At 40.4% G+C, this 23282-nt stretch overlaps 3 protein-coding genes and 1 pseudogene across 3 annotated transcripts; all 4 read right to left on the reverse strand.

The window, feature by feature from the left end:
- Positions 1–5147: 5147 nt before the first annotated feature.
- LOC106959735 (extracellular calcium-sensing receptor-like) lies at positions 5148–8589 on the reverse strand. The gene is made up of 6 exons (XM_015052493.1): positions 8353–8589; positions 7926–8220; positions 7034–7825; positions 6730–6957; positions 6506–6629; positions 5148–6140 (listed from the first exon to the last, which is right to left on the reverse strand). The coding sequence occupies exons 1-6, from the start codon at positions 8583–8585 to the stop codon at positions 5239–5241; spliced, it is 2574 nt and encodes an 857-aa protein (XP_014907979.1). The 5' UTR covers positions 8586–8589; the 3' UTR covers positions 5148–5238.
- Positions 8590–9040: 451 nt separating this feature from the next.
- LOC106959743 (extracellular calcium-sensing receptor-like) lies at positions 9041–13541 on the reverse strand. The gene is made up of 6 exons (XM_015052499.1): positions 13306–13541; positions 12864–13149; positions 11907–12698; positions 11582–11809; positions 11351–11474; positions 9041–10354 (listed from the first exon to the last, which is right to left on the reverse strand). The coding sequence occupies exons 1-6, from the start codon at positions 13536–13538 to the stop codon at positions 9441–9443; spliced, it is 2577 nt and encodes an 858-aa protein (XP_014907985.1). The 5' UTR covers positions 13539–13541; the 3' UTR covers positions 9041–9440.
- Positions 13542–14207: 666 nt separating this feature from the next.
- LOC106959742 (extracellular calcium-sensing receptor-like) lies at positions 14208–18077 on the reverse strand (annotated as a pseudogene).
- A 1033-nt stretch (positions 18078–19110) lies between these two features.
- Positions 19111–23072, reverse strand: LOC106959744 (extracellular calcium-sensing receptor-like). Its single transcript, XM_015052500.1, has 6 exons — positions 22834–23072; positions 22402–22687; positions 21501–22292; positions 21201–21428; positions 20988–21111; positions 19111–20037 (listed from the first exon to the last, which is right to left on the reverse strand). The coding sequence occupies exons 1-6, from the start codon at positions 23067–23069 to the stop codon at positions 19124–19126; spliced, it is 2580 nt and encodes an 859-aa protein (XP_014907986.1). The 5' UTR covers positions 23070–23072; the 3' UTR covers positions 19111–19123.
- Positions 23073–23282: the final 210 nt, after the last annotated feature.

A 23282-nucleotide genomic window follows, 5' to 3' on the forward strand; every position in this document is an offset into this window, starting at 1 on the left:
CCAGCAGAGCGCTGTCTATGTAATACGCCAGCGGCAACAATTGTTGCCGTATTTACATATACTCGTATTGTGATTAAGATGCATGAGGTGATAAAATTCTCTATATACGTGAGTAGAATATCCTTCAAAGAACATATGTACAAGATATTTTAGCTATTTTTGTTTATTAAAGTATTTTACTGACTTCCACTTGTAAAAGTTTGAAACAGACATTTACCTCCAGCGTCACAGGCAGGAAGTAAAGAGGTCTGGTCATGTGACCATTCACACTAGATACATGAAATTGGTATCGACATCCTAAATATTTTATTTTTACAATTTCAATTAGCTACCAACAGCTAAAACAACACATTTGGAGCTTCAAAAAGAAAAAAAAAAAAAAAAAAAAATCTGGCAACAAATGTTGCCAGGTAAGGCTTTATTCTCTCTAGACCAGAGGTCTCATTCTTGCGGTCCGAAGGCCAATTGAGGCCCGCAGGACGATGTGATATTAATGCGGCCCACAGGGTGAGGGGATCTCTGAAGGAAGTCCTGCCCACCGTTTCTTGTCATGGCTGACATTTGGTGCTAGGCTAAGCTACACTGACTTCATGCACACTACCCTTGTAACAATAGTGCGGCGGATGATGGAACAGTCCGGTACCAGTTGCCCTTCCCTGCAGTCGCCATTCCGGTACTTTCTACCATTGACAAATGCCATGATCAAACCCGTATAAAGGCGACTGCTACGTGGCTCCTTGTCATCCGCCGCGCTGTTGTGACAAGTAGATGCGGTAATGAAGTCACGCGTCGAGATGTTCTCCATACTTTGTTAGCTGGCTAAAGACTTCTAGTAGAACAAGAGCGACGCCAAGTGGAATAAACTTAGAGTGCGTTCACACTGCAGCCGAAAGTGACCCAATTCTGATTATTTTTTTTAAGGTAATGCGACCTGTATCTTCGAATGCGACCCATATCCGATACGTATTCAATTCAAATGCGACCTAACGTCCACATTCGCATTCATCCGAACTGAACGTCACTGATACTCAACAAATTATGCGTCCTGATACACGCAAGTGGGAAGAAAAACAACTATGACGGACTATAATGAGGATTAAGTTAATATGCTGCTCCGGTTGAACAACTTCAAATATGTAAGCTAAGCTCCACCATTAGCCTCCATATTTACTTCCACAAACACTGAGCTCTTCTTCTTTTTATGTCTATGGGCAGAACACTGACGCTATTGCGCCCTCTACTGTGCATGCGGGACACTTTCAGGTCGTTTGCCCATTCAGACTGCAGAACACATAGAGGTCGCATATGCCCGGCAGTGTGAACGGCCCGGCAAACAATATCCGATTTGTCAAAAAATTGTGTCACTTCAGGCTGCAGTGTGAACGCACCTAAATTTTGTCACACCCTCATCATGTCTTTGTCAAAGCCAAAGCCTGCAGTTCATGTATTGGAGAAATAATTACATGTTGACATTTTAGGATATTTTTTAAATGCTTTGTGAGGAATCCTTTATGCGGCCCAGCTTCACCCCGACTCTGCCTCCAGCATCCCCAGGCAAACTGAGTTTGAGACCCCTGCTCTAGACAAAGTAGATTATTTGACATTAATCTCTTTATAAATACACATTTCAAAGTTATAAAGCTGTAAGAATTATCTGTACTCTGTGCCTAAAAAAAATCAACAACTTTAGCTTGTCATTTAAGTGTGCTAAAGTCAATATAGGATCTGTTTTGTATTTATCTCCTTTTCCACATATCTTGATTCTTTTGTTTCACAAAAGCTTGGATATTTCAACTTTCTGACTGTAACCACCATATAGTTTTTTTAATTTTTTGTTATGGAATTCAAGTCACTTTTCTCAAACATCAATAAAAAAGGGAAGACATTCAATTTTATTAGGATCATATTATCAATCATAACAATTGAGAAAATAAGCATTTCTGGTAGGAATCACATGCAAATAACTAACATATTAGTAAAAACATGGATGTTTCAAAACTAAAAACCAGGAAATATTAATACGCAGATAAAGTAATTTTAGAATCTCTCAAGCAAAACAAACAACAAAGCACTAGAGGCACATTTATTTCTCTTGAATATCTCTGATGTGCCCTCCTTGACATTTTAATTAAACTATATGAATATAAAATGCTTGCATTACATTGGAAGAATTCAGATTATAAAATGTCTTGACTTGTCAAAATGGTTTTTAACCCCCCTTTTCCATCATACTCTTTTTAGTATTTTTTTCCGGTTTAATCAATATGAGATAACATTTGGGGATGAAAATACAAATTAGTAATCCAAATGTGGAGGCCAGGATAGCAAAGATTTCAATAGCAACACTGAACTTCCCAGGAGAGCTGACGTACGCTGGGATGAAAGTGATCCAGACTGCGCAGAATATCAACATGCTGAAGGTGATGAATTTGGCTTCGTTAAAATTATCAGGCAGTTTACGAGCAAGAAAAGCACAAATAAAACATAATGTGGCGAGAAGTCCAATGTAACCAAGCACAGCCCAGAAACCCACAGCTGAACCCAACGAACACTCCAAGATGATTTTGTCTTTAAATTCCTTAAAGTTCTTGGACGGAAAAGGAGGAGAAGTTGTCAACCAGACGATACAGATGATAACTTGCATAAGTGTGAAGCCCAGAACTCCAAGTCTCTGCTGTGTGGCTCCAAACCATTTCATCATATTTCTACCGGGGCGTGTCGCATTGAACGCCATTAAGACCACCATGGTTTTCCCCAGGACACAAGAGATGCAGAGGACGAAGGTGATGCCGAACGCCGTGTGCCGCAGCATGCAGGACCAGTCAGACGGCTCTCCCATAAAAATCAGAGAGCAGAGGAAACACAGGGTCAAGGAGAAGAGCAGCAGGAAGCTCAGCTCAGAGTTGTTTGCCCTCACAAGAGGAGTTTTCCTATATTTGACAAAAATAAAAGCAACAACTACAGTCATACACGTTCCAAATAAGGATGCTGCAGTGAGCAATGCTCCCATAATTTCTCGATGTGACAAAAACTCTGCCTCCTTCTGAACACAGGCATCTCTTTTTTCATTTGACCAGAAGTCAGGAGGGCATCTGATGCAAGAGACAGAATCTGAAAGGTAAAAAGAAATATTAGACATGTTAGTGTCTTAATTTATTTTCAACCATTTCTCTTCAAATGTTTCACACATGACATTGTTAAAGGGACAGAGGGATGGTGTTATGTATTTTCCAGGCACAAATAAGTAGAGGACTTGCGTTGAGTTCTTATAAAAATGCTGAATATGTCAAACATAAATTTAAAAAAAAAATGACTTTGCAATTTGGCACCTTGAAGTCGCCTCTGTCTCTTTAAGAAGCTCCTACTCTTTCTGATCGTCCTTCATCATCACCTCATCATGTACAGATCTGGAAAACGTTAGAGCCCATTACACACATAGTAAAATGATAAAAAGGGGGGAAATGATAGAGATTTTTGGTATTATCATTTTGTTATTACTTTAGTTCATATTNACATGATGGCTGAAGAGAACAATAATGCATCTCTCAGGAGATGTGAGACGGAACATGACCAAATGAAGAAAGTGGTGAAGTAGAGGTTAAGTATTGCATGTTTAAGGGTGTATTTCCTGTCCTGTCTGTTATGACTTATGGTGAAAGTTCAGTGCGGTTCTGAACTATGGGAATGACAGTGATCTAAAAGACATTATTTTGAGATCAGGTCCAGATGATCCATCTGATGGATTTACTCTGTGTGGAAAATAAGACAAGATACAATGAATAAACAACCAAACCATTGACAGCCAGCAGAGCGCTGTCTATGTAATACGCCAGCGGCAACAATTGTTGCCATATTTACATATACTCGTATTGTGATTAAAAGATACATGAGGTGATAAAATTCTCATCATATGTGAGTAGAGGATCCTTCAAAGAGCATATGTACAAGATATTTTAGTTATTTTTGTTTATTAAAGTATTTTACTGATTTCCACTTGTAAAAGTTTGAAAAAAAAAAAAAACATTTACCTCCAGCGTCACAGGCAGGAAGTATAGAGGTCTGGTCATGTGACCATTCACTCTCGATACATGAAATTGGTATTTATGTTACACCGCAGAACATGATGGGCCGGGTCACTTCTTGTGTAGCATATTCATTTAGTTCAAACTATGAACAGAAAGTACAGCGGTTATTGTAGCTGCTCCTAATATCTGCTGTAAGCTGTTTTCTCAGCAATGACGGACTTCTTCAGCCTGCCGATGGTGCATACGGCTCTGAGCGCCCTCTGATGGTGAAACCTAAACATTGCTAGGAACAATAAATTTCCAACGCTAGTTTCTTGCTCTAAGTAACCTTTCACATAAAAATAAAATGGCGGAGACGGGGAGGGGAGGGGGGGGATATTTTCATGCTTGGTTCTCTTTCATAGTGCCACATTGACATCCTAAATATTTTATTTTTACAATTTCAATTAGCTACCAAGAGCTAAAACAACACTTTCAGAGCTTCCAAAAGTAAAAAATAAATAAATAAAAAAATAATCTCTGGTAACAATTTTTGCCAGTTAAGGCTTGATTCTCTCTAGACAAAGTACGGTAGATGATTTGCCAGTAAGCTCTATATAAATACATATTTTAAAGTTATAAAGCTGTAAGTAGTCTGTGCCTTAAAAGCCAACAACTTTAGCTTGTCATTTAAGTGTGCTAAAGTCAATGTAGGATCTGTTTAGCATTTATCTCCTTTCCTCCATATCTTGATTCTTTTTCTTTATGAATGCATTTGTCACAAGCTACATTTTGGATATTTCAACTTTATGACTGTAACCACCATATATATATATATATATTATTATAATTTTTTCTCATGGAATTCAAGTCACTTTTCTCAAATATCAATAAAAAAGGGAAGACATTAAATTTTATTAGGATCACATTATTAACCATCATAACAATTGAGAAAATAAGCATTTCTGGTAGGAATCACATGCAAATAACTAACATATTAGTAAAAACATGGATGTTTCAAAACTAAAAACAAGGAAATAGTAATACGCAGATAAATTAATTTTAGAATCTCTCAAATAAACCAAACAACAAAGCACTAGAGGCACATTTATTTCTCTTGAATATCTCTGATGTGCCCTCCTTGACATTTTAATTAAACTATATGAATGTAAAATGCTTGAATTATATTGGAAGATTTTAGATTATAAAATGTCTTGACTTGTCAAGATGGTTTTCAAGCCCCCTTTCCCATCATTCTCTTTTTAGTATTTTTTTCCGGTTTCATCAATATGACATAACATTTGGGGATGAAAATACAAATTAACAGGCCAAACGCGGAGGCAAGGATAGCAAATATTTCCACAGCGACACTGAACTTCCCAGGAGAGCTGACGTACGCTGGGATGAAAGTGATCCAGACGGCGCAGAATATCAACATGCTGAAGGTGATGAATTTGGCTTCGTTAAAATTATCAGGCAGTTTACGAGCAAGAAAAGCACAAATGAAACATAATGTGGCAAGAAATCCAATGTAACCAAGCACAGCCCAGAATCCCACAGCAGAACCCAACGAACACTCCAAGATGATTTTGTCTTTAAATTCCTTAAAATTCTTGGATGGAAACGGAGGAGAGATTATCAACCAGAGGATACAGATGATAACTTGTACAACAGTGAAACCCAACACACTCAGTCTCTGCTGTACAGGCCCAAACCACTTCATCACATTTCTGCCTGGCAGTGTGGCTTTGAACGCCATTAAAACCACTATGGTTTTGCCCAAGACACAGGAGATGCAGAGGACGAAGGTGATGCCGAATGATGTGTGCCGCAGCATGCAGGACCAGTCAGACGGCTGGCCGATGAACGTCAGAGAGCAGAGGAAACACAGAGTCAGGGAGAAGAGCAGCAGGAAGCTCAGCTCAGAGTTGTTTGCTCTCACAAGAGGAGTGTTCCTGTATGTGACAAAAATGTACGCCACGGCAGAAGTCAAGCACGTTCCGAACAGAGACGCTGCAGTGAACAACGCTCCCATAATTTCTTCATATGAAAGAAACACGGCCTCCTTCTTTATGCAAGCATCTCTCTTCTCGTTCGGCCAGGATTCAAGGTGGCATCTCACACAGCTGACAGAATCTGAAAAAAATTAAGTCAAAAATGAACCAAGGATTTGAAAAAAAATATTTTTTTCAATCATCATAGTTAGATTACAATACTGTTTTCTAAAATAAAACTTGAAAATGCTTATTTACTATGTAATAGTAAAAATGTGGCTCAAACATTATTTATTTAGTCCTAATGGTAAATAGATTGTACAAATATTAAAATGACCAAAACCATATACTAATCTGAATGTTTTTTTTTTTCCAGGTATCCTTGATACTAAACAGTAGATCAATATTTCGTTGATTACATTTTCTAAAACCTCAGATGTTTAATTCACTATATAAAACTTTTCTTGTGATACACCAAATATAAAAAAGCACACATTAATGCCAAACCTGTGCTGTTGCTTATTTCTCCCTCTGCACATTTTATACAGTCATAGCAGCACACAGGTTTCCCCTTCTGTAAAACTTTGCGTGTTCCTGGTGGACATCTCTCATTGCAAACAGATACAGGCACCTAAACGAACAAAATTAAAAAAGGAAGTGTATAAAAGGTATTTAAAAAGAAAGGGATGAACATTGAAAAGTGCAATTTTTAGCTGCAGTTTTAAAGTTACCTCTTTAGAGTTCTGTGCCCAAACTAAAGACTCGTTTTGTAGATTCATCTGTTTATCTGGAGGCAGTGAGGCATCGTAGAGACCCACAGTGACAAAGTCCACAATGCCGTTTTCCTTCCTCTGCCAGTTTATGATTTCGTATTTTGCAGCCGGATCTCCATTCTCATTAAAATAAACTTCATCTCCTTCCTTTGTTTTGAAGTGAATGTTTTTTATGTGGCGTAAAATCTACAAGGAAAAGTAAAAAGTTGCTCGAGCATTCAGTCTTCCAAATGTTAGCTCTTTTAAAGCATTTTCTCCTTACCGTCAACGGATCGAGCTTCATGTTGATGTCACATGTTCGATTGCAGCTGAGCACTGTGTGCAGTGCATGAGCCACAGCATACACTCCTTTGTACATGTTGTTTAAGATGGACATGTGGGACATGTCGGTGAAAATGTTTTCCACTCCCGTCAGATTTTCGTGTCCGGTGCACTCTTTCTGCACTTCTGCTGATAAACTTGGTTTAAACCTGCAGCTAAATAACCCCTCCCAGAACTCTGTGAACAAGTCCGTGTTGGACGAGTTGAGCGGCCTCAAGTCAAACATGAACTCTCTGAGGCCGGATACGTGCGCTTTGGGAATGTAAAGGCCTATGGCCCCGTCCAGAATGTGATTCTTATCTCTGGATACCGTTACTGAATCAAAGATCCAGGCCTCTGTGCCCACCCACTGGTACCCGGTCAGGTTGTAGTTCGACAAGTGTTGGATGAGCACTTCCATGTCCATGTGAGCGAGGAAGCCAACAACCACCCTCGATGTTGCGCCCTTGATAACTTCAATCAATCGTTGTATTTTGTCTGACGAATCGGTTCTATAGAAAGTCATGGAATATTCCACACATATACCCAGCTGCTGTGCAGTTTCTGTAAATATAGCCATGCCGTTATTGCCGTAATCTTCATTTGATCGAACAGCTCCGACCCAAGTCCATCCAAAGTGCTTCACCAACTGGGCCAGAGCTCTGCTCTGATAGTAGTCGCTGGGTATTGTTCTGAGAAATGAGGGATATTTGGATTTATCACTGAGACAAGCACACGTGGCAAAGTGGCTGATCTGAAAGTACATGTACATGTAAAACAATTTAAATGCCTCATGTAAATGACATAAATCGGTTTTCATCTTCGTTGTTGTAGTGTGTGTCAGTAATACTCACCAGTGGGATGTGAAACGGTCCGATGACGGTAGCTATTGCCATACTTGGAGATGAAGACGCTTCCCCCATTATGGCCTGCACATTTGCGGGTTTTGTGCACCCCTTTGAGGTGTCAGACACATTTTCATTACCGTTAACCAAGGCCAGTGCACCTTTAATGCTTCTAGCAATGGAGCCACAAGAATCATAGATCCTGTAGCCCAGAGAAATGCCTGGTAGCAGCTCCGATCGGTTATTGATCTCCTCTATGGCGAACAGCATAGTCTGGGCTAACTGGAATTCTCTGAAATTCAAACTTCATTCAAACAGTTGCAAATCGTTGGTGTAATAAACAATATCTTCAAAGCAAAGCAATGCTTCTGAAGTGCTATTTTTACAGCAATGCCAAATTCATTGAACACAATATAAATACAGGTGAACAAGTTACCTAGTGCATTGCAAAGGTGGAGGTTTTTCCGTGTAGGTGTTCTCTCTTTCTTTCCAGCTTGTGTGGAAAGAGAAGAGCCCTCCTAACAAAATGTCTCCGTCCATAACCAGCTGAGGGTTTTCGGGGTCTCCTCTCAGTCTGCATCCCTGCTCCTCCGCCTGGGAGAATGACGTCACCAAGAACAGGTGCAACAGAGCCCAACCCTGCTCCGGCCACTTCTGTATGAACGTCATGTTGAGTCAAACTGCTCAGCAGCATCGCATGTCCCCTCACTGACAGGCTCACACTGATATTTATGCAGCTTGGAGAGCACAGGACGTAACATTATGTCAATGGTTTTCTCTGTGGAGCTGAAAGGTGGGGGGTATGGTCCAATCTCACATGCTCTGTTATGCTGCATGTGTTTAAAATTTTTGCCTCTTCTTTCAGGAAACTTTCTTTAATTTTTAATTAGAGATGCATTTACTGCTAATTCTGCAAAGAACATTATGCCCCAATGAAGCGTTTCAGCTTCAGTACATGAACCCAAATCTGTTCTTTCATCGAAGCACATCCCAGTAAAACTGCCTCTTTGCTCATAATGCAGTTTTTCCACATTTAAATTAATCACTACGCAAGAAGTGGGAAATCAGCTCATTTATTTCACTGCATGTTTGAACAAGTCAAAGCTCCAAATGTGTCTCATTTCCAAATGGTAGACAATTTCCCATTTCCTGAAACAAACAGGAAATGGACTTAGATGTGCAGACCACATGTGGTGAAGCAGGTAGATTCTGTGTCTTTTGTCCCACTTGCAAGGAAGTTTTACTTTTCAACACAGAATGACAAAAATACATATAGAAATTATACAGGAAGAATTTGTGTGTATAAACTAGAAAATGTAAGAGACCACATAACCTTTACACCATCTGCTTAATGCAAGGCCACTCGATTGTGGCTCACAGTGCATCTAAATGAGTTTCGCCTCAAGAACCAGACAATATATCATAATTTTCATAACACACAGACAAAAAAAACGTACAATATACAGACTATATACAATATATTTTGTGTTTAATAATATTTCGTCACTTTGTTGCCTTTAGTCGTCAGAATAACTTTGACTGCCCTTTCCCCATCATGTTCTTTTTCGTGTTTTTTTCCGGTTTTAGCAGCATTACATAACATTTGGGGATGAAGATACAAAACAGCAAACCAAAAGTAGAGGCTAAAATGGCAAAAATTTCCACTGCTACACTCAACTTCCCGGGAGAGCTGACGTACGCTGGGATGAAAGTGATCCACACGGCGCAGAATATCAGCATGCTGAATGTGATGAACTTAGCTTCGTTAAAATTATCAGGAAGTTTCCGAGCCAAAAAAGCCAAAGTGAAGCACAACGCAGCGAGGAGTCCTATGTACCCGAGCACCGACCAGAAGCCCACAGCCGAGCCCAGAGAACACTCCAAGATGACTTTGTCTTTTATTTCCTTGAAATTCCTAAACGGGAAAGGAGGTGAAATTGTCAACCAGAGGATACAGATGAGAACTTGCACAACAGTGAAAGTGAGAACGCTGAGTCTCTGCTGTGTCGGTCCGAACCACTTCATCATGTTTCTTCCTGGCAGCGTAGCTTTGAACGCCATTAAAACCACTATGGTTTTCCCCAGGACACAAGAGAGGCAGAGGACGAAGGTGATGCCGAAGGCCGTGTGCCGCAGCATGCAGGACCACTCAGACGGCTCACCGATAAAGGTCAGAGAGCAGAGGAAACACAGGGTCAGGGAGAAGAGCAGCAGGAAGCTCAGCTCAGAGTTGTTTGCCCTCACAAGAGGAGTTTTTCTGTATCTGAAGAAGATGACTGTAACAATGGCAGTCAAGCATGTTCCAAACAGAGACGCCGCAGTGAGCAGCGCTCCCATAATCTCCCCATATGACAGAAACACGGCCTCCTTCTTCACACAGGCATCTCTTGCCTCATTTGACCAGGTTTCAAGGGGGCATCTCACACAGGTGACCGAATCTGCAGAAATCATAATCCACAAAAATGTTACATTTACAAAGAAGAGATTTTGTTTTGTTGTTTTTCATGCGAGTTTGTTGTGAAGACAATCTTAGGCCTTGAGTAAATCCTCACTTCTATGCTATTGTGGTCATTAAATTTTTTTCTGCCAAATACATTATATTTTCTGACTTCAAAACAAAAAAATACTGTTTATATTTAGTGTTGCTAAATTTTTCTACAACACTGAGGGCCTTTTTCTTTTTCACTTGGTGTGTATGCAAATGCCACTAAAAATTATATAGTTTTCATGGACCAGGATAAAAAAACATACAGCATATGATGGAAATAACCTGAAATCTTGAACATTTAGCACTTTTCACGTAATTCAGAGCTATTAAAGTTCACTACTGCTCAGTATCCAACAGCATTTGTGCTGTGATTGCTAACATGTTAGTGTTGCATTATTATTTGTAATGCTCCTTTAATGTAAAATAGTTTGAGAGCAATCATTATTTTATCCTTTGTGAAATCTATGAGAGGAACGTTCTGCTCATAAAAAAGTAACTTAATTAAAAATTTTATGAGACACTTCAGTTTTATTTGAGCAACATTTTGCACTGGAAACTTTTTTTTTTTTTATCAAAGTAACTGTATTTTTAGCTTAATTATCATTTTAATTAAGCTACTTTTTGTGCAAGTGACACAATAAAACCTTAATAAAGTCAAACAACAACTGGACAAAATCACATGTCTTACCTTTTATAACTGTAGCCTTAATTTTAACTTTTATGCAAATGAAAATACTAACAAATAAACTTCTCATATTTCTTCCCATTTATTGTATTACTTTCAAGGTAAAGTAAAGTAAATACTATTTCTAGGGCTTAGTAATTCTTCATAAATGCACTCTGGAAATGTTTCGACAGTATTGTCCTTTTCAAAACATGTCGTCTCGACAGACTTTTTTTTGTGCTGTAGGAAAATGTAAAACATTGCATTAGAAAGTTTTTTAACCTGTGGTGTTGCTTATTTCTCCTTCTGCACATTTGACACAGTCATGGCAGCAAACAGGTTTTCCTTTCTGCAGGACTTTGCGTGTTCCTGGTGGACACGTTTCACTGCAGACCGACACAGGAACCTGCATAGAAAACACAGTGTAACAGATTTCTCAAACATTGTGTAGCAACCCTGATGAATAAATCCATTTTATGATTAAGCTATAAAAAGTCGTGCATGGTTGAATACCTCCATCGAGTTCTGTGTCCAAATCAGAGCGTCGTTTGTCAAGTTGAGCTTTTTGTCTGCAGGCAATGATGCATCATAAAGACCAACAGTGACAAAATCCACCATGCCGTTTTCTCCTGGTTGCCAGTTTATTATTTCATAAGTTGCTGTTGGATCTCCATTCTCATTAAAATACACCTCATCACCTTCCTTTGTTTTAAAATTAATTGTCTTTAGGTGCTGTAAAATCTAATACAATATCAGGATTATATGATGAACATCTTGAGATTTATATTTCCTCGAGGATCTTTTATTGTTTTGTCCTAAGCTTAAATGAATTGCTCACCGTCGTCGGGGCCAGCTGCACGTTGTCGTTGCACGTTTTATTGCAGCTGAGAATTTCATGCAGAGCGTGAGCCACTGCATACACTCCCTTATAAACGTTGTTAAAAATGGGCATGAGGGACATGTCAGTGAAGCTGTTCTCCACTCCTGTCAGATCCTCATGTCCGGTACATTTGCTTAGAAATTCAGCTGACTCTGACTCCTGGAACTTACAGCTGAACAACGCCTCCCAGAACTCAGTAAATAACTCGCTATTGGACGAATTCAGGGGCTCAACGTTAAACATGAACTCTCTGAGTCCACCGACTTGCGCTTTAGGGACCGAAAGGCCGATCGCCCCGTCCAGTATGTGATTCTTATCCATTGCTGCGATTTGAGAGTCGAAGATCCAGGACTCACTGCCGATCCACTGGTGCCCGGTCAAATTGTGAGGCGTCAGCTCATGCATAAGCACGTCCATGTCCATGTGGGAAAGGAAAGCGACAATAACCTTTGAGGTGGAAGACTTCATGATTTCAATGATCTTTTGTATTTTCTCTATGGGATCCGTTCTGAAGAAAGAAACTGAATACTCCAGGCAGACGCCCAGCTGCTCTGCAGTTTCTGTGAACGTCGCCATGCCGTTGTTGCCGTAGTCGTCGTTGGTTCTGACGGCTCCGACCCAAGTCCAGCCGAAATGTTTGACCAGATGAGCCAGAGCTCTGCTCTGGAAGTAGTCACTAGGTACGGTTCTTAGAAAGGATGGATACTTGGTTTTATCACTGAGACAGGCACATGTGGCAAAGTGGCTGATCTAAAAAAAAGACAAAACAAAAACAAACAAAAAAAAAAACCTATGAAACATTCAAAAACTACTGTTTACTCCTCATAATTTACAAAACACATGACAATATTCAATAATATGATTTATAAAAATAATAAAGAAATATTTAACATAAACACCATCAGTATTGCCCACCAGTGGGATGTTAAACGGTCCGATGACGGTGGCTATCGCTGTGCTTGGTGAGGAGGATGTTTCTCCCATGATGGCCTGCACCTGTGCTGCTTTCATGCAGGGACGCTCAGAGGCTGAAGACACATTGCTGTCACCATTTGTCAAGGCAAGCGCGACTTTTACGCTTCTGGCGATGGAGCCGCAAGTGTCGTAGATGTCATAGCCGAGCGATACGCCCGGCAGCAGGTCAGAACTGTTATTTATCTCCTCGATGGCAAAAAGCATGGACTGGGCAAACTGGAACTCTCTGAAATTCAGGCTTCACATTCAACGTTCAGAGTTGGTATAAAAACAGGAAGAAAGCAGCAAAACTAGATGAAAATATAATAATGATAATAATTTTTTATTTTTAGTTAAAACTGAAATCAAAAGACACGGAGTGGATTTCCTTGGTGCCGTTTACCTGATGCATTCCAGTGGCAGTGGCTTTTGTGTGTAAGTGTTTTCTCTGTTCTTCCAGCTGCTGTGAAAAGAAAAGATTCCACCCAAAATAATGTCCCCTTCCTTGGACAGCTGAGGGGCCTCCAGGTCCCCTATCTGCCTGCAGAGCGGCTCCTGGGTGTGTGAGAAAGACACTAAGAGCAGCAACTGTAGGAGTGTGCAGCCATGCTCTGCCCACCTCTGTGCAGACACCATGTTGTCTGGGAAAGCGAAGTCGGCGGGTGGCATCTTATGAATGTGGGTCTAACTGTGGACCTGCGTGGTACTTATAAACGTCGGAGCAGCTGAGACTAGCAGTGATGGTTTGTCTCTGTGGTACAATAAGGTGGAGCAAGAAGACAGACATGGCAACATGTTGGAAACCTCAGAGTTTGACAGTATATATATTTTTTTTTTTTTCAGGGCTGTTATATTTTTTGTTCGGTGTTTGTTTCCTCATTCTGAAAGTTATTAATTACCCAGCAACCCTCAAAGTTGAATTTTATCAAAAAAAAAACCCAAAAAAAAACTGCTTTTATACAAAAGTTTCATCAAATATAATAGCTCCAAAAATAAACTATTGAAATCCTGATTAAAAAGCTAATATGTTTTACAATTACTGTCTGATGGATGATGCATATTCCATATAATGAGAATGAGGAGCACAACAAAATATAAAAGGCTTGAAGCATTTATTTTTATTTTTAACCTTTGAAAATGTAAAATAACTACGTCGCAACGTTAAACGCATTGTGTGCAAATACAGCAAACGACACGAGAAATGCAAGAAATCTATGACACAACACATGATCAGAGAAAATACATTTGTGGAAAATGTATTAAAATAATAATAATATTAATAATAATTCACAATAAAAGCTGGCATATACTTTGAATATAATATAATCTCCTTTAGGCCTTTAGCAATCATTTTGCTGCTCCCTTCCCCATAATATGTTTTTTAGTATTTCTGTCTGGTTTCAGCAGCATCACATAGCATTTTGGAATAAAAATACAAATCAGCAGTCCGAAGGTGGAAGCGAGGATAGCAAAGATTTCTACAGCGACACTGAACTTCCCAGGAGAGCTGACGTACGCTGGGATGAAAGTGATCCAGACGGCGCAGAATATCAACATGCTGAAGGTGATGAATTTGGCTTCGTTAAAATTATCAGGCAGTTTACGAGCAAGAAAAGCACAAATAAAACACAACAAAGCGAGAAGTCCAATGTAGCCGAGCACAGCCCAGAATCCCACAGCTGACCCCAGAGAACACTCCAAGATGATTTTATCCTTGTACTCTTTAAAGTTCTTGGACGGAAAAGGGGGGGAAATGGTCAACCAGAGGATACAGATGATCACTTGCACCAGAGTGAAACTCATAACACTGAGTCTCTGCTGCGTAGGCCCAAACCACTTCATCACATTTCTGCCTGGCAGTGTGGCTTTGAACGCCATTAAAACCACTATGGTTTTGCCCAAGACACAGGAGATGCAGAGGACGAAGGTGATGCCGAATGATGTGTGCCGCAGCATGCAGGACAGTCAGACGGCTGGCCGATGAACGTCAGAGAGCAGAGGAAACACAGCTTTAAGGAGAAGAGCAGCAGGAAGCTCAGCTCAGAGTTGTTTGCTCTCACAAGAGGAGTTTTTCTGTGTCTGTAGAAAATCAACGCTACGAAAGAAGTTATGCATGTTCCGAATAAGGAGGCAATTGTGAGCAATATTCCCATAATTTCACCGTAAGACAGAAATTCAGCTTCTTTCTTTATACAGACATCTCTTCTGTCATTTGACCAGGATTCAGGGGGGCATCTGGCACAGGTGACAGCATCTGGACAGTAGCAACAAAGAGAGTGTTAAACCTGAGATGTAGATCAATCTGGGTTTTTTTTTTTGTCTTTTTAGTTTTTTATCTTGATCTAATAATATGGCTACTTGTTGTTCAACTGCTGAGAAAAAAAATGCTCCATGCCGTTTCAATAAAAAACTCACAATCTCGTCATGCTGTTACACATTTTGTCCTAGTACAAACACAAAACTACAACTTATTTTTCTCCAATCTTTATTTTTAAGTAATCTTTTTAAGCATTGTTTATAAACCATTTTATGGTTTATAAACAATGTTTCTGTCCCAATGAGCAATGCACCTCTTGGTACGCTTTAGACTGAAATGTTTCTTTATTCTACTTTTTAAAGTTACTCAGTCCCGTTGGATGGGGAGCTTCTGTAAACATCAGTTTGCAATCTGAAACTTTTGTAGGTTTGTCTTTATGCAAGCATTTCTCTCCAGGTGCAGTTGCCTCTAAACAGGCCTTAGTGATGTATGTGTTTGGGAGCTTTCTTAACAAATAAGTCACACTCAGAGCGAAGGACTGAATGCTATATAACAGGAAGCTGAGAGAAATGTAAAAAAAAAATAAAAAATCACCAGCAAAGCCACATGGTGAGGTTTTATTAGCTGAAACTGAGCTTGCTCTTATTGCATCATAATCAAAAATGCACGAGAGGTCAGATCAGGTCGTATCACTGCCTTTTAAAACTGTACATGTGGGGCATTCGCAGTGTATTTTTGCATTTGTTTTTTTGTTCAGAGGGTTTCATAAATACTACTGAACCTGTGCTGTTGCTAATTTCTCCCTCTGCACAACTTATACAGTCGTAGCAGCAAACAGGTTTTCCTTTCTGGAGAACCTTACGTGTTCCTGGGGGACACGTCTCACTGCAAACCGACACGGGGACCTGAAAAACAAACAAACAAAAATAAGCTTTACATTTTGCTATGGCATTAGCTATTGTAGTTGTTGTAGTTGTTTTTTTTTTGTTGTTTTTTTTACCTCTAGTGAATTTTGTGTCCAAACGATGGACTTGTTTTGCAGATTCATTTGCTCGTTGGCCGGCAACGTCGCGTCATAAAGACCAACCGTGACAAAGTTCACAATGCCATTTTCTCCCGGCTGCCAGTTTATAATTTCGTACTTTGCAGCAGGGTCTCCGTTCTCGTTAAAGAAGACCCGATCCCCTTCCTTTGTAGTGAAATTACTCCTTTGTATGCGCTGTAAAATCTGCAACAACACGTATCAAAGTTAGTAGTCTGAGAAAGACTTCTGCAGACCTTGTGGCAAAAACCAAAACCTCACCGTGAACGGATCTAGCTGCTTATTTTCGTCGCATGTTTTGTTACAGCCCAAGATGTTGTGCAGAGCGTGAGCCACGGCATACACTCCCTTATAGACATTGTTAAAAATCGGCATGAGTGACATGTCAGTGAAGCTGTTCTCCACTCTGTTTATGTCTTCCTCTCCAGTGCATTCTCTCAGGATCTCTGTCGATTTCGATAGTCTGAACTTGCAGCTGAACAACGCCTCCCAGAACTCAGTGAACAAGTCTGCGTTTGACGAATTCAGAGGCCTCACGTCGAGCATGAACTCCCTCAGTCCCGTCACGTATGCCTGGGGAATGGAAAGGCCTATTGCTCCGTCTAAAATGTGGTTAATGTCGCCTTCGGCGGTTTGAGAATCAAATATCCAGGCCTCGGTCCCCACCCACTGGTAGCCGGTCAAGTTGTGGCCCGACAACTCATGTAACAGTACATCCAAATCCATATGGGAGAGGAAAGTGACAATCACTTTTGAAGTCGAAGCTTTGATAATGTCTATTATTTTTTGTATTTTGTCTGATGGATCCGTTCTAAAGAAAGAGACGGAATATTCCACACATATGCCCAGATGCTGCGCGGTTTCAATGAACGTAGCCATCCCATTGTTTCCGTAATCTTCATTTGACCTCACGGCTCCGACCCAAGTCCAACCAAAGTGCTTCACCAGGTGCGCCAGCGCTCTGCTCTGGTAATAGTCACTGGGTATTGTTCTGAGAAATGAGGGGTACTTGATTTTATCGCTGAGACAAGCACACGTGGCAAAGTGGCTGATCTATAAGCAAAGTTTGATTTTGATTAGAAGAAAACACATTTTCACAGACATGTTTTTCCCAACAAAAACTAATAATAATAATTAAAAAAGATTGCAAATAAACCTATTTTTGCTCAAATATATAGACTCTATACCCACCAGTGGGATGTGAAATGGACCCATGACGGTGGCTATCGCCGTGCAGGGAGACGAAGACGTTTCCCCCATTATGGCCTGCACCTGTGCAGGTCTTGTGCATTTTTCTGCAGGCGAAGCCACCATTTCATTACTGTTAACCAAGGAGAGCGCGACTCTCACACTTCTGGCGATGGATCCACAGGTGTCGTATATTTTATAGCCCAGAGAGACGCCTGGCAGCAGGTCTGAGCTGTTGTTTATCTCCTCGATGGCAAAAAGCATAGCCTGGGCTAACTGGAACTCTCTGAAATTCAAGCTTGATTCAGACAATTTTAAAGAGTTGGCAAAACCAGCAGAAATTCAAAATCCTTTTCGTATTTGTACAAATAGTGGGGGAAATTTTCTAAATGTAAAAATTGCATACTAAGTTGTGTTTTTTTATTTTATTTTTTTATTTCTTTTGTGATACTTACCTAGTGCATTGCAGTGGCAGGGGCTTTTCCATGTAGGTGTTCTCTCTTTCTCTCCAGTTGGTGTGGAAAGAGAAGAGTCCTCCTAACATAATGTCTCCGTTCTTAACCAGCTGAGGATTTTCAGGGTCTCCTCTCTGAGTGCACACCTGCTCCTCTGCCTGAGTGAAAGTCGCCACCAGGAGCAAATGTAAAAGTGCCCAGCCCTGCTCTGGCCACCTCTGCGCCGATGTCATGGCGAATGACAAATCAGCCCGTGGCATTACATGTGCCTCGATGTAGACGGCATGATTGCACTGATATTTATGCCATTTGGAGCAGCAAAAGGTTTAATAATAGAACAGTGATTAATCATCTCTACGGGACTCCAAGGTGTGGTTAAATCGTGAAGATAGTGATAAAAATGGGTAATGCACATCAGAAATTAGTTGTTTTTTTTGTGCCATGTCAACAGGATTTGTTATTTTATTTATTTTAACAAGCAGAGGTACTCAAGTAGAAATCTACATGCCAACCCTTTTTTTCACATTAGTCTTCCCTGTTGAAATCATTAAATTGTCTGAAACATCTGATCTTTAAAGTGCGTAAATGTTACAAACTTCTTTTTTATCTGCCTTGTATCTGGAAAATCTCATCTCCAAAACTGGTTCTTGCCCTTAAATGAAAGTTTCCAAAAATGATTTTTAAATTCAGTTCTCGCTATGTGGGGAAAAAAAAAAGAAGTGATGCTATTTTAAATAATTATATATAAGGACCACTCAAAGCTTCAACCTAAAACGAAAAGGTCCTTTTTTTCTCTTATTTTAAATGAAAACCGGAGTTCGAGTCTGTGGGATGGGACAAAAAATAATCAACCATTCAACTGTGAGGGCAAGTTATCCAGAAACTAGTCAGGGAAGATTTAACTCTACAGTTGCTGTAACATTGAAAAGATGTTTGAAGTCCAATTTAAACACATTCAAAAACATTTCAGCACATATAAAGCTTTTAATTTAGGAAATGTGAATCCATCTGCTCAACTGAAACTGAATCCAAAAAATATATAATTTTAGATAAAACAGAAACAAATTCAGGTTTTTATAAAAATCAGACGTGAAGAATTTATTTCAAACATAATAAATGTATATTTATACTCACTAGTAAGTACTTAGTGTGATCTAAAATGCATGTATTGACCCTTCAATATGCTGAACACCTGATACATAATCATACTTATAATAATATCATTTAATTTTTAAAAAAATAATGATTTCGATCTTAAGACACTTCTTCGTCTCTTTACTCAGAATCCTTTTGGAGCCCAATTCCCCATCATGTTCTTTTTTGTGTTTTTCTCCGGTTTTAGCAACATGACGTAGCATTTTGGAATGAAGATACAAATCAGCAATCCAAAACTGGAGGCCAGGATAGCAAAGATTTCCACAGCAACACTAAATTTTCCAGGAGAGCTGACGTACGCTGGGATGAAAGCGACCCACACAGCGCAGAATATCAACATGCTGAAGGTGATGAATTTGGCTTCATTAAAATTATCAGGCAGTTTACGAGCCAGAAAAGCAAAAGTGAAACACAACAAGGCGAGAAGTCCTATGTAACCGAGCACAGCCCAGAAACCCACAGCTGAACCCAGAGAACACTCCAAGATGATTTTGTCTTTAAATTCTTTGAAATTCTTGGATAGAAAAGGAGGAGAGATGCTTAACCAGAGGATACAGATGATCACTTGAACAAGAGTGAAACCCAGAACGCTCAGTCTCTGCTGCGTAGGCCCAAACCACTTCATCACATTTCTGCCTGGCAGTGTGGCTTTGAACGCCATTAAGACCACCATGGTTTTCCCCAGGACACAGGAGATGCAGAGGACGAAGGTGATGCCGAAGGCTGTGTGCCGCAGCATGCAGGACCAGTCAGACGGCTGGCCGATGAACGTCAGAGAGCAGAGGAAACACAGAGTTAGGGAGAAGAGCAGCAGGAAGCTCAGCTCAGAGTTGTTTGCTCTTACGAGAGCAGTTTTCCTGTGTCTGTAGAAAATCAACGCTACAGCTGCAGTTAGGGACGTTCCAAGTAAAGCTGCAGAGGTCAGCAAGATTCCCATAATTTCTTCAAATGACAGAAACACGGCCTCCTTCTTCACACACGCATCTCTCCTCGCATTCGACCAGGACTCATGGGGACATCTCACACAGGAAACAGCGTCTGCAAATTAATAATCACGTTTAGGATGCATTTCTGACATTTGGTTTTGACATGTTTCTTGCGGCACATTATGAAATTCAATTTCACATGCTATGAATCGAGCTGAGGCGCCTTGTGTCAGTTTCTTTTTAGACTGGCGTTGGTTCTCTACAAACCTTTAGTTTCTTTGTTCTCTCAAAAAACTGAGGCATACATAATAAAAAATGCATTATTCTTCTTCAGGATCCTAATGTTTTCTTTTTTATTATTATTAATTTTGTCCTGACAACAAAATCAGGTGTCTGCCTCTAGTTCTAAAACCTGTGCCTATTTCCTCCATTCCCACGCTGACATGCTACAAGTGGCAAAAACTATTCAGAGAAGTTACAGAAAAGCTGCTTTACTTATCAAAATTAAAACACTTGAATTCCAAACATCTTGGACAACCTGAGTGGACACTATGAAAGAGGATTATGTTTACAAGGTGGACCATTTTTAAAAAGTCTGATTTTAATGCAGGCGAGCATCTCGGAAGACTCCAGATTTAAGGGATTCCTTTAGGATTCCTCAGAGGATTACAATTTGACTTGTTTTTTTCAGTTCCTCTAATTTTCCTCCGTATGACAGATACAAAAAAGATGAACCTTCCAAAATGAGTACCATCGACTCTCCGACATGTTGCTATAAACACAGTTAGTTGGTCAATGAACGTGTATACAGACTGACATAAATCAGCTACTTCCTCCCTTATCACAGCAAAAAAGGTCTTGATTTTTCTTGTGTCTACATGCTGGGTGTTTTAATATGACACATCGTGAAATATGCATTTTAAACAGTGGGGGAAAAGGTCAACATGGTAAAGACTCAAAACATTATTTAGATATAATCCAAACGTGTCAGGTTTTTTTTATACATTTTTTTTTAAATGCCTCAATTTTTAAACATAATTTTTAATAAAGTGGTTTGCAAACCTGTGCTGTTGCTGATTTCTCCTTCGGCACATCTTATGCAGTCATAGCAGCACACAGGCTTTCCTTTCTGGAGAACCTTACGAGTTCCGGGGCGACATTTTTCACTGCAGACTGACACCGGCACCTTAAAAAAATAAAATAAAATAAGTAAAACATAGCAAATACTAAATTTTTTAAATTTAAACATAAATGTCAGTCAATAAAGCTCTTTACCTGCGGTGACCTCTGTGTCCAGGTTATGGACGTATTTTGAAAGTTTAGCTGTGCGCCTGCAGGAAATGACGCATCATAAACACCAACCTTCACAAAGCTCACAGTGCCATTTTCTCTCGGCTGCCAGTTTATAATTTCGTACTTTGCAGCTGGATCTCCGTTCTCGTTAAAGTAAACCTCGTCCCCTTCTTTTGTCCTGAAGCGAATCTTTTGGATGTGCTGCAGAATCTAGGACAGAGGCATTCATTTAAACCTTTACGTAGTTTTACAAGGCATCCCTTCAGTCTAGCTGGTGCTCACCGTGTACGGATCAAGCTGCACATTGTTGTTGCACGTTTTGTTACAGCTCAGGACACTGTGCAGAGCGTGAGCCACTGCATACACTCCCTTATAGACGTTGTTAAGAATAGGCATGAGGGACATGTCAGTGAAGCTGTTCTCCACTCCCGTCAGATCCTCATTTCCTGTACACTCTTTCTGAAATTCTGTCAGCTGTTTCTTCTTGAACTTACATTGAAATAATGCCTCCCAGAACTTCGTGAACAGCTCATTATTTGACGACATGAGTGGTCTCACGTCCAGGATGAACTCTCTAAGACCGCTGACTTGCGCTTTGGGGATGGAAAGACCGATCGCTCCGTCCAGGATGTGTTTTTTATCCATCGCTGCAATTTGCGAATCAAATACCCAGGACTCACTGCCGACCCACTGATACCCTGTCAGGTTGTGGTCAGACAACTCATGTATGAGTACTTCCATATCTCTGTGCGACAGAAAAGCGACGATCGCTTTTGCAGTTGACTCCTTCACCGTTTTGATGATCTTTTGTATTTTCTCTATGGGATCCGTTCTGAAGAAAGAAACTGAATACTCCAGGCAGACGCCCAGCTGCTCTGCAGTTTCTGTGAACGTCGCCATGCCGTTGTTGCCGTAGTCGTCGTTGGTTCTGACGGCTCCGACCCAAGTCCAGCCGAAATGTTTGACCAGATGAGCCAGAGCTCTGCTCTGGAAGTAGTCACTGGGTACGGTTCTTAGAAAGGATGGATACTTGGTTTTATCACTGAGACAGGCACATGTGGCAAAGTGGCTGATCTATGAGAAAATGTTTTGTGTAAGAATAAAGTCACCATCCACAAGGTCACATTATCTCTGAAACATTCAGAAAAATAAGCATATCATAGTCGTCTGTGGTCCCCCTCACCTGTGGTATATGGAAAGCTCCAATGACGGTGGCCAGTGCGGTGCTGGGAGAGGACGAGGTTTCCCCCATCACGGCCTGGACCTGCACGGGTCTGGAGCATCGACCCCCAGAGGCCACAGACACACTCTCATCGCCGTCGTTCAGCGCCAGAGCAACCTTTATGCTTCTGGTAATGGCGCCACAAGTGTCGTAGATTTTGTAGCCCAGAGAAATCCCAGGAAGCAAGTCTGTGCTGTTGTTCACTTCCTCGATGGCAAAAAGCATGGCCTGAGCAAACTGGAACTCTCTGAAATTTAAACTTTTTTTCAGAAGCGGGGAAGCAAAATAAATAAATAAATAAATAAAAAGTTACAGCATGAAACCCAAACAAAGCAACACCTGAGAGCATTCTGTTGGTTTGTAGTACAGATAATTTATCGCTTACTAATTTACCTGATGCATTCCAGTGGTGGTGGTTTTTGTGTGTAATTATTTTCTATGCTCTTCCAGCTGCTGTGAAAATAGAATACACCCCCCAGAATAATGTCCCCGTCTCTGGACAGCTGCGGGATTTCAGGGTCTCCAATCTGCCTGCAGAGCGGCTCCTGTGTTAGAGAGAAAGACACCCACAGAAAGAGCTGCAGAAGAGCAAAACTCTGCTCTGGCCACCTTTGCGTGGACATCGTCATATCCGAATAATCCAAATCTCTGGGTGCCATCCAATGAGAAGCTATGGAAGTGACACGCTTGAACCGGCATTTATAAATGTAGGGGCAGGTGATGAATAATCATAAGTTTAATTTAATTTCTGTGGGACTAACAGATGGGGGAAGGGAGGAGGGTTGAGATGCTGAGCTCTCATCTTGATTTTGTATTATTTTATTTGTGTATGTAAATCTGCT

Source organism: Poecilia latipinna, unplaced genomic scaffold, assembly GCF_001443285.1.
Source record: "Poecilia latipinna isolate Pla-1442-1.1 unplaced genomic scaffold, P_latipinna-1.0 Scaffold1115, whole genome shotgun sequence".
In the NCBI taxonomy this organism is placed as follows: domain Eukaryota; kingdom Metazoa; phylum Chordata; class Actinopteri; order Cyprinodontiformes; family Poeciliidae; genus Poecilia; species Poecilia latipinna.

Excerpts from the sequence above, each read along its gene's own strand:
- LOC106959735 (XM_015052493.1), bottom strand. The coding sequence starts at position 8,585 with ATGACGTTCATACAGAAGTGGCCGGAGCAGGGTTGGGCTCTGTTGCAC. Across the intron at positions 6,958-7,033 it reads TGAAGCTCGATCCGTTGACG|ATTTTACGCCACATAAAAAA; the intron begins GTAAGGAGAAAA and ends TTTTCCTTGTAG. Across the intron at positions 6,630-6,729 it reads GGGCACAGAACTCTAAAGAG|GTGCCTGTATCTGTTTGCAA; the intron begins GTAACTTTAAAA and ends TTGTTCGTTTAG.
- LOC106959743 (XM_015052499.1), bottom strand. The coding sequence starts at position 13,538 with ATGGTGTCTGCACAGAGGTGGGCAGAGCATGGCTGCACACTCCTACAG. Across the intron at positions 12,699-12,863 it reads GACCGTTTAACATCCCACTG|ATCAGCCACTTTGCCACATG; the intron begins GTGGGCAATACT and ends TCTTTTTTTTAG. Across the intron at positions 11,475-11,581 it reads GGACACAGAACTCGATGGAG|GTTCCTGTGTCGGTCTGCAG; the intron begins GTATTCAACCAT and ends TTTTCTATGCAG.
- LOC106959744 (XM_015052500.1), bottom strand. The coding sequence starts at position 23,069 with ATGACGATGTCCACGCAAAGGTGGCCAGAGCAGAGTTTTGCTCTTCTG. Across the intron at positions 22,293-22,401 it reads GAGCTTTCCATATACCACAG|ATCAGCCACTTTGCCACATG; the intron begins GTGAGGGGGACC and ends ATTTTCTCATAG. Across the intron at positions 21,112-21,200 it reads GGACACAGAGGTCACCGCAG|GTGCCGGTGTCAGTCTGCAG; the intron begins GTAAAGAGCTTT and ends TATTTTTTTAAG.